This window comes from Haliotis asinina, chromosome 2 (genome assembly GCF_037392515.1).
Source record: "Haliotis asinina isolate JCU_RB_2024 chromosome 2, JCU_Hal_asi_v2, whole genome shotgun sequence".
Lineage (NCBI taxonomy): Eukaryota > Metazoa > Mollusca > Gastropoda > Lepetellida > Haliotidae > Haliotis > Haliotis asinina.
This window is the reverse complement of record NC_090281.1, coordinates 17,914,642-17,924,248: the sequence shown is the minus strand read 5'-3', so window position 1 is coordinate 17,924,248 and position 9,607 is coordinate 17,914,642. Positions and strand designations below refer to the sequence as shown.

The window sequence follows — 9,607 nt, the reverse complement described above, 5'->3', positions numbered from 1 at the left end:
GAGACTATATAACATTTAAAATACAAAACCAAAATAATATAGGATATACAATACATATTTATAGTACCAGCCGTGTAAAGGGGCCGATAACGATGCAGGTTTTCGCTGTATAAATGGCACTTAAAGACATAAAACTTGCAATAAGTTGCTCACGTTTACTGAAAAGGAGACCCGTGAAGGTCCCGGAGTAGAACAGGCCTTCAGCAACCCATTCTTGCCATAAAAGGCGACGCCGCGTGTCGTAAGAGGCGACTAACGGGATCGGGTGGTCAGGCTCGCCGACTTGGTTGACACATGTCATCGGTTCCCAATTGCGCAGATCGATGCTCCTGTTGTTGATCACTGGATTGTCTGGCCCAGACTCGATTATTTACAGACCGCCGCCATGTAGCTGGAATATTGCTGAGTACGGCGTAAAACTAAACTCACTCACTCACTCACTCACTAAACAGGACACCTCTTTCAAAACAATACAGTGCAATAAAACATAACACTCATCTTCGATAAAATCTTTACAGTAAGTATCCATTAGAGGAGTACAGTTATCACGTCCAACATCAACACCACATCTCAAAGTGCCTCCATTGCTCATCGTACCATTTACATTTGACGTAGATTTTGTTTTTCCATGAGTGTGAGTGAGTTTGGTTTTACGCCGCTTTTAGCAATATTCCAGCTATATCACGGCGGGGGACACCAGAAAATGGGCCTCACACATTGTACCCATTTTGGGAATCGAACCCGGGTCTTCGGCGTGACGAGCGAACGCTTTAACCATTAGGCTACCCCACCGCCCCTTTTTTCCATGTAGAGTTGAAACGATCAAATAATAATTATCTACGTGTTTCTTCCGAAACGACAAAGAGAACATGAAAATTAACATGTGTGTTATTAAAATATTTGGAGACCAAGATCAGAAAATTTAACATGCGCTCTAAAATTTTGATTCCGTTTCCTTAAAACAGCAGAAACACTACTCCTAACAAAAAACTTTACTTGCTATGCGGAAAGTATCTAAATTACATAATCATCTAAACAATCTAGACACACCTCGCCACTGACTTACAAAGGGTGATGGTGTTGCGTGATACATGTAGTGTGTGGTGCTTTCAGTGTAGATGTTGTGTCTAAAGTTGTGCTTTAAGAGTCCGTTAATGACTAATGCGTGCTTTATGCCGTGAGTGTTGTGTTTTGTGTGCATTGTTTGTGTTCTGTGGAATGTGATCGATGCTTGGTTACGTTCTGTCGAGTATTATTTAGTCTGACTCACAGTCCACATTATTTTCCACATTACTTTCCCTACAGCATAGACACCTTGCAATGCCAAAGCATGGAAAGAAGCAAGTCTGGATTTAGACCAATCACTGTTCCCTTTGGGGCTTCTTTTTCAATTAAAATGGGTCTATTTGTTATATTCAAAATCACAGGGAGACAGACAGAAACACACGCATGCACACATGCACGCACGCACATGCGTTCTTACGCCAATGCATGAATTGTCCGTGTGGAGCAAGTTATAATGAGCGAGTTAGGTCAAAGTGTGACGCCGTGGTAAGATCACTTGCAGGTTTGTCTCTACCAGGAAGATGCGTTCTAGACTAACAGGTAGTCTATGAAATGAACAAATTTAACAGAATAAAACGTTTTAAAATAATATGAAATACAATGAAAAGGAGACCGAAGACTTTTTCAGAATAATGTGACAATCTAGACTCGTCACACATTCTAGACTTGCATGGACTGCATGGGGTATTCATTTCACCCGATGTCAAGAACGTAAGATGTCAAATGATGTATTTTGAGGACGTTTCAGAATATGTTCTTTACTCATCCTCAACTGAATGAAAAACTATGAAGCAGAAATCTATATAAACACACGTGAAACATCAACAGTGTTTAGACAACAAGGGAACTTTCCATACAATGTATTTCGACTGTTAACTAACGACACCATATGGATACTTTACCATTGTTGATGACAATAACTGCACAAATCCACAGACATTTTCTTGAAGTGCAAATACAAGAAAGAGGAAATGTGACTTCGTTTACATCGTTTTTCTCATTTTTAAATTTGCCATCGTTACCATGTGCGTCAAGTTCCCATTACGTCAAACATTTCGGAAAGTCGATTCCGGTCTTGTTCATCGATGTTCACATTTTGTGAAAAAAAATCCAGAACAAACATATTTTTCCTGGCTAATATTTAACAATCAAATCACTTGACGTGTTAAAAGACTCCGCTCCAGCAAACTCGGTGAACCAGCTCCAAGACTGCTATCTTTCACCGTTCAGGACATGCTTCATCAATTCCCCGAACACTTCATTCGGTTACATGTAATTTAAATGTTGCATTTCTCATTCAGGCTTCAAGCATCTAGGTGTTCGATCTGCCGCAAGTCTGTTTGAACTAGTGGTCATGGCGGCAGTAATCGGGGATTAATGGACGATGTCAGTTCACATTGTTTGCCCGCTCGCTTTACACAACGCCATGTTCCAAACATGTCTGGGTTCAGCAAGGTCTTGTAAAATACGGAAATCTCATGTGCTTCCTCTTTTTAATTACCTTGTCTTGTTTGGCGTCCACTAAGAGGGGTAGAAAAGGGGACGTTGATAGTGGAAGGAAGTCTAATATTCTGGAAGTACCAAGATGAGACAGGTCGCGCTTGTCGTGATAGCAGTGTGTATTGTGACAGAAGGTAAGTGCCAATGATACATATCTTTGAGAGGCATCTGGCTCAGTAGGAAACAATGAGGTTATGTGGATGAACAACTTATTGCTGTCTATCCTCACTTGCTTGATAATGGCGTTAGAACCTACACCGAAAAGTCACAATCAAAGTAACAGAATACGTTGTTCGTCCATATACATGTATTGTATGGTACCGTGTCAGTGGTGAACTTTTTGAAATTGCAAGATATCATGAATTCTGTGTGGATTCATTACACAAAATATACTGTTTTTAACGGAAGTCATACACATAATGGCAAGCAAGTGTATCAGTGTATCATTTCTAAGTGCCGTTGAAATACTCAACATGGAGATGGTGCAGTTGGTCTCCAGATAATCCAGTGATTGACGTCATGAGCATGGACCTACGTTCTAAAGATAAACAGATATTATTTGCTCTCCTCTTTTGACAGGTTTGCTCAAGACCGATTCTAACCCGGATCATCTCTGGTTTTAATGTTGTTATGAAATGCATATCACATACTCCTGTACTGTATCCGTGCCATGACAAAAGTTGACTGAAATCCCTTCCGTTGCTTCTCTTGCTGCCTTGTATGATATGACCTTTTCTAACCCGGATCTTCACGGGTTTTAATGTCCTTATGAAACGCATTTTCATTCTCCGATACTGTATCCGTTCCATTACAAAAGTTGATTGAAATCCCTTCCGTTGCTTCTCTTGCTGTCTTTTATGATATGACCATTTGTAACCAGGATCTTCCCGGGTTCAAGCAATGACAGGACGTAAACTTTCAACATATCGCTCGCCTGTTGGGGCGATGGGATGGCCTAGTGGTTAAAGCGTTCGCTCGACACGCAGAAGACCCGGGTTCGATTCCCCATACGGCCACAAAGCGTGAAGCCCATTCTCCTACTTCATACTTCATCCAAAACAACGACATGACACGGTGCACCAACTGAGAAATGTGTGAAGACCAGTTCTGGTGTCCAGCGCCATGATCTTGTTGGAATACCTGCTTAAAGCATCGTAAAACCCAACCCGCTCTCTCATGTGTCAAATGTCCGTTCACTGTAACCAAATCACTTCAGTTGGCAACAGTTCAACACCATGACACACCATCTGTACCGATAAGGTCAAAAACTGTTCTCTGCTACATCGCCAACAACGTTTACTACCATTGATGAATCACAACCAAAACCAAGAAGGCATTGGCGCACATCTAGTCCCTGACAGTGCTTAGACCACCTCAACCCTTGTTGGCTATGATAAACTGTTATGGTCAAATCCTTCACAGGACACCTTGCGCCCAAGCATTTAAAGCATGTCTTATGCTCAGTTTCAATAGTAGTTGTGAATTCAGCTTTGTGCGTTCACATTTAACAAAAAATCGTACCCGCATGATGCAATGTTCGACTCATAAGATTTTGCGTTCGGATGCCACGAGGTAGCCTAGAGGTTAAGGCGCTCGTCACGCTGTTTAATACCAGGGTTTGATTCCCCACACGGGTACAACGAACTCCATTGCACGTGTCCCCTGACGTGATATTTCTGAATTAATGCTGAAAGCGGCGTAAAACTGAACTCACTCACTAACACTTTTCAGATGCCACGCCTAGGTGCTGTAATCAATACCTTAGCTTCACCTACATAAAATACGCATTCCCCATAAGATAGAGTGAGTGTGAGTGAGTGAGTTTAGTTTTACGCCGCTTTTAGCAATATTCCAGCGATATCACGGCGGGGGACACCAGAAAATGGGCTTCACACATTGTGCCCATGTGGGGAATGGAACCCGGGACTTCGGCGTGACGAGCGAACGCTTTAACCATTAGGCTACCCCACCGCCCACCCACAAGATAGAATATACTACTGCGTCATATGAATTGTGAATGAGTGAGTAGTTTTACGCTGTTTAAACAGTATCACAGAGGGACACACCTGAACTGGGCTTCACACACTGCACCCATATGGAGAACAGAACGCGGGTGTCAAGTGTGCCGATCGAACGCTTTAATCCCTTGGCTACCCCACCATCCCGTGTCATGTGAGCACTGCAGCCGTGTGACTGGAGTTTTGTCATGAACTAACCACAGATGCATTGTGAGATTTAGATGTCGGTTTAATAGCAAATTAATAGTAGTATTTATCTAAAATGGTCCATATAAATATTGAGAGCCAAGTTTTTACTACTAAGGGATGTATGTCTCTGAAAACAACCATATGTTTTTATTGTGACTAAAATGTCGGACACCCCTTACCACACTGCCAATTGAAGGAAATGTATTCACATAAACACCAGGCTGGATTTCGTCAGTGACACATTGTGTTGTCGACTTTTTCTCTGTGTCCTATCTGTCACAGCAGCTGAAACACTGCAAAATCAGCATAAACCAAACTCACCCTTTCACTCTCAATGTGAATGCGTCTCTGTCTGTTTTCTTTTTCAGGAAATGGGCTCAGATGTTTTATGTGTCAAAGTGGTGACTCGAAGACTCCTAACTTCGACTGTCCGGCAGAGGGGCAGGTAGCGTACCCTAAAACCCCCATGGCCTCTTGTAACGGCAAGTGCTACATCAGAACCAAAGGCGGCGAGGGCAATGGTAAGTACTATAGACCTGTTTCTGTAGGGAGTACAGGTTGGAAAGGCTGCTGCACGTTACACACTCGCAAACAGAAGAAATATCAGTGTCACTTCCTCTGACGTCAATGGAACTCGGTCAATCCGTTAGATTTCATCTCTGTACCGAATAGTCCTCATATTGCCCTGAAGGCGTAAAACGTTGCATTTCTTCGTGTAGGATATGGCCCCCCATATCATGACACTCTCACAACCATATTTGCCACATTTCTTGGCAAAACTAATATTTCAACGTCGATGGACACGTACTCTTCCGTCATGGCACTGAAGCGGGAGGTGTTTCGACTCTGAACCAAACAGTTTGGTTTCTGTCTCCAGTTTTGTAGATTCCAGAATCTGACGTTACTGCACTATTGCATCCGGTGAATCGCGGCACAACAATATTGTTCCATTTACTGAAAAAATGACAATGACAATCTACAACCAAAATGGCCTTGTACAGGCAATATTCCCGCTCAAAATTCCTCGGAACGTTCGTGCATATTGCATATTCATGAAAGATGACACTTTCGAACGCAAACGTGCATCAACCTTTCCACAGATGCTTTTTCTGCGCCGTGCGTTCGTGTTCTGTTATAATGGCGAAATTATAACAATCAAACACTAAATCTGAAAAATATTTGAAACTTCAAGAATGAACGCGTTTAGGCGTTTCTTTTTGGGAGAGTATATCAACAGATTCTCATGGTTTGTCCATTTCTGAACCTAGTGATGACAACGTGTGTAGTGTCTCTATTATACGGAAGCTGAAATGGTGACATTTGGCAGGTAAAGTGGTCTGCTGTTGTGGTTTGTCGTTCACGAGTGTCCCACACAGCAATATTCTTGCCATATGACGGCGGTCTGTAACGAATCGGGGCTGTGCCACGCAATCCAGTGGTTGATGTTATGAGCTAAATCTGAGATCCATTAATTCAAGTTTTAATCACGATAAATATTAGTTTCTTGGGATCAGTTCCAACAACGGATAACTCACTTTGCCTGTGCTATTCTTCAGCGTCAATACACCGAGGTTGTCTGTCCACGAAATGGCTGCGGAAGTACCTCAAGGACGGATGTGACGTATTGGGCAGCGACATCTGGTGTTTCTGCTCGCGGACTGGTTGCAATGGGAGAAGACTAGGAGAGTGGTTCCCCATTATTTAAGTGGACAAGGGACAGTGATTCAGAGTCTTCGGGAACAAGTATCCGAAGTTGTGACCTGGGCCGAATTTCGCGAGCTGTACAGCAGACATGGACAGTGACGAGGGAGAATGTGAACTGTGCACCCATGGACCATCAAGACCATCATTGTCTCCATTTTAGAACCTGGGCCTCCTTTCACGAAGCACTAAAGTGACTGTAAGTCACTAAGGTGACCTTAGTGCAATGTTAAAGAATGGGACTTAGGTTAACCTTAGTGACGGTTGCTTTGTGATAGGAGGCCCTGATGTGTGGGGCGGGTATTGTTTTAAAAGTGTACTGGGTTGCAGACTAATCAAAACAAAATAGCTTGCCTCACACACACACACATTGTCTTTGTAAAACATGCGCGCGCACACGCACGCACGCACGCACGCACGCACGCACACACTGAACCTGGAACTCATCCCCTCAACTGTACAGTATATTGAGCTGATGTCTCCTGTAATGAGCCTTGAATGACTGGATAACCCCAGCGTCAAGGGGCTGCAAGTGGCTCCTTGTTCCATGGTGCGGTGGGGTAGCCTAATGGTTAAAGCGTTCGCTCGTCACGCCGAAGACCCGGGTTCGATTCCCCACATGGGCACAATGTGTTAGGCCCTTTTTCTGGTGTCCCCCGCCGTGATATCGATGAAATATTGCTAAAAGCGGCATAAAACCAAACTCACTCACTCACCCACTCCATGGTGTATTATTTTCATTATTTATTACATACTGTCAAGCCCTCCCGAGTCACTGGGCATAGACAGGGAGGTCGACGTAATCACACAGTAACTAGTGTTCAGTTTGAAAAAAACCTAATAAACCTGAACTCTACAATGCACACGTTTCATATCACCTCCAGTTTCAGTTTAACACGAAGGTTCATTCCCTCCGACATGAGCGTGTCATGGGTTGCATGTAACTAAATAGAGACTTCCCTTATTAAACTGCTAGAAGTCAGATATTTCTAGCTAAGTATTAACTGTTGCAAAAGCCGGGATGTATTCATGATATACAAGGAGTACTATTTCTGATATACAAGGTGTATTATTCATGATATACAAGGTTTAGTATTTATGAAACACAAGGGGTAGTATTATGGTATATAAGGAGTAGTATTAATGACATACAAGGAGTGGTATTATGATATACAATGGGTAGTAATTGTTGCATACAAGAGGTAATATTTATGATATACAATGGGTAGTAATTATTGCATACAAGAGGTAATATTTATGATATACAAGGGGAGTATTTTTAAAACAAGGGGAAGTATTTATGATATACAAGTAGTAGTATTTATGATATACAATGGGTAGTAATTATGGCATTCAAAAGGTAATTTTAATTATATACAAGGGTAGTATTTAACAAACAAGGGGAAGAATTTGCGATATACAAGGAGTGGTATTTATTATATACAAGGGTATTATTAATGATAATGGTTAGAAATTATGACATACAAGGGGTCGTAATTATGATATAGAGGGGTAGTTTGTATAATACACAATGAGTAGTACTTATGATATACGAATGAGTAGTTTCATGATATGCAAGATAGTATTTATGATATACAAGGGGTAGTATTATAATAAACACATTTCCTGGAGAGAAATCATATCAGGACACACAATTCATGTCAAACATTTCACCTAGACCGTGGCAGTGGGGTAGCCTAGTGGCTAGAGCGTTCGTTCGTCACGCCGAAGACCCGGGTTCGATTCCCAAAACGGGTACAATATGTGAAACCAATGTCAGATGTCCGTCGCCGCTATATTGCTGAAAATGGCGTAAAACTTAACTCACTCACTTAGATCCTGCCTTCACAGAGGTCATAACTCGTATAACGTATGGGAGGATCATGGATCATAAAACCGCTCCATGCTTTTCGTCACGTCTTTGTGTTCTGCTGAATTCAGATGGCTGCTTCTGTCACATGGGAATTTCTGCATTGCATTGTCTTTTTGGCAAATTTTGACGATTTCGTGCTATCCAGTCCGTTTGCTGTTTTTACTATTTGCTGCATCATCAAGGCAGCAGGGACAATCTTACCACTAAAGCAACAGAGATAGGCTCTAACAGTATGTAGAATGGGAGGGCGAAGTATTTCGGTTGTTTGTTTTCAATTCACTTAAGGGGCGGTGGTATTGCCCAGTGGTTAAAGCGATCGCGCCTCGCCGAAGGCCCGGGTTCGAGTCCCACGGGTACAACTGTGGAGCCCACTTCTGGTGTTCCGGAGATTTCTAAAAAAATCTTTACTGTTGTACAACGCTTCTCGTCAAGCTGACCTGGTCTGATCTTGATTTGATTTGTCTGCTATCAAATCTAGGACAGGTGAACCAATGGTATATGGCCCGGAAAGTGTCATCACGATCTTTCAACCAAGACAGACAATGGAAACATTGTCGTCTCCTTGGTTGATATTCTGGATTTATTTGTCTGTACATTCTACAGTGGTCTAGGATAACGTGTTGTTCTTACACTGTCCAGCCTGTCTGTACTGTGCGGGGTAGAGTGTCTACCCGGGAAACAGAAGTTGGTGGTTCGATTTTCATGATAGTGCTAGTTGTTACCTTGTTTGGCGCTCGGCATTAGATTAAACAAAGACTGCTCAGTTCCAAGTGACTAAAACTACATGGGATTGAGGTGTCCATATGTGGAACTGCGCATGACCTACAGACCTACCTCAAGGGTCTGGCACCATAAGGCCGACATACTCGGACCAGTACAAACCCTATCCGCCTACAATACACCTGCATTTACCTGGCATGTGTCTTGAATGCTGAGGCGTTGAACATATCCTGAAAATATTAATCTTTCTCAGACTTGTTTACATTGTGTCCCAGAGTGTTGTTTTCCGTTTAGTACTATATTTTCGCCAAAACAGATAAAACTGTACTTTTTTATATTTTCACAGTCTGGTTTCTTCGGTGTTGAATTCTGTATATAACGCAAACTGTTGATATTTTGTGCAATAAAAACTATCACTTTAGGCATTGTTTGGCTTACATTCCCTCCTTCCCGTGAGGATCCGGGTTAGAATTCAGTCTTCAGTAATGGGTCGTCAGACTCGCCATCTTGGTTGACACACTATCGTATCCCAATTGTATAG

The 9,607-nt window shown here is 42.4% G+C and overlaps 1 protein-coding gene across 1 annotated transcript; it reads left to right on the top strand.

Moving 5' to 3' along the window:
• The first annotated feature begins 2,366 nt into the window (after positions 1-2,366).
• Positions 2,367-9,487, top strand: LOC137273351 (uncharacterized). Its single transcript, XM_067805961.1, has 3 exons — positions 2,367-2,699; positions 5,141-5,293; positions 6,329-9,487. Exons 1-3 carry the CDS (start codon positions 2,651-2,653, stop codon positions 6,475-6,477), a joined length of 351 nt encoding a protein of 116 aa, XP_067662062.1. The 5' UTR covers positions 2,367-2,650; the 3' UTR covers positions 6,478-9,487.
• The last annotated feature ends 120 nt before the right edge of the window (positions 9,488-9,607 follow it).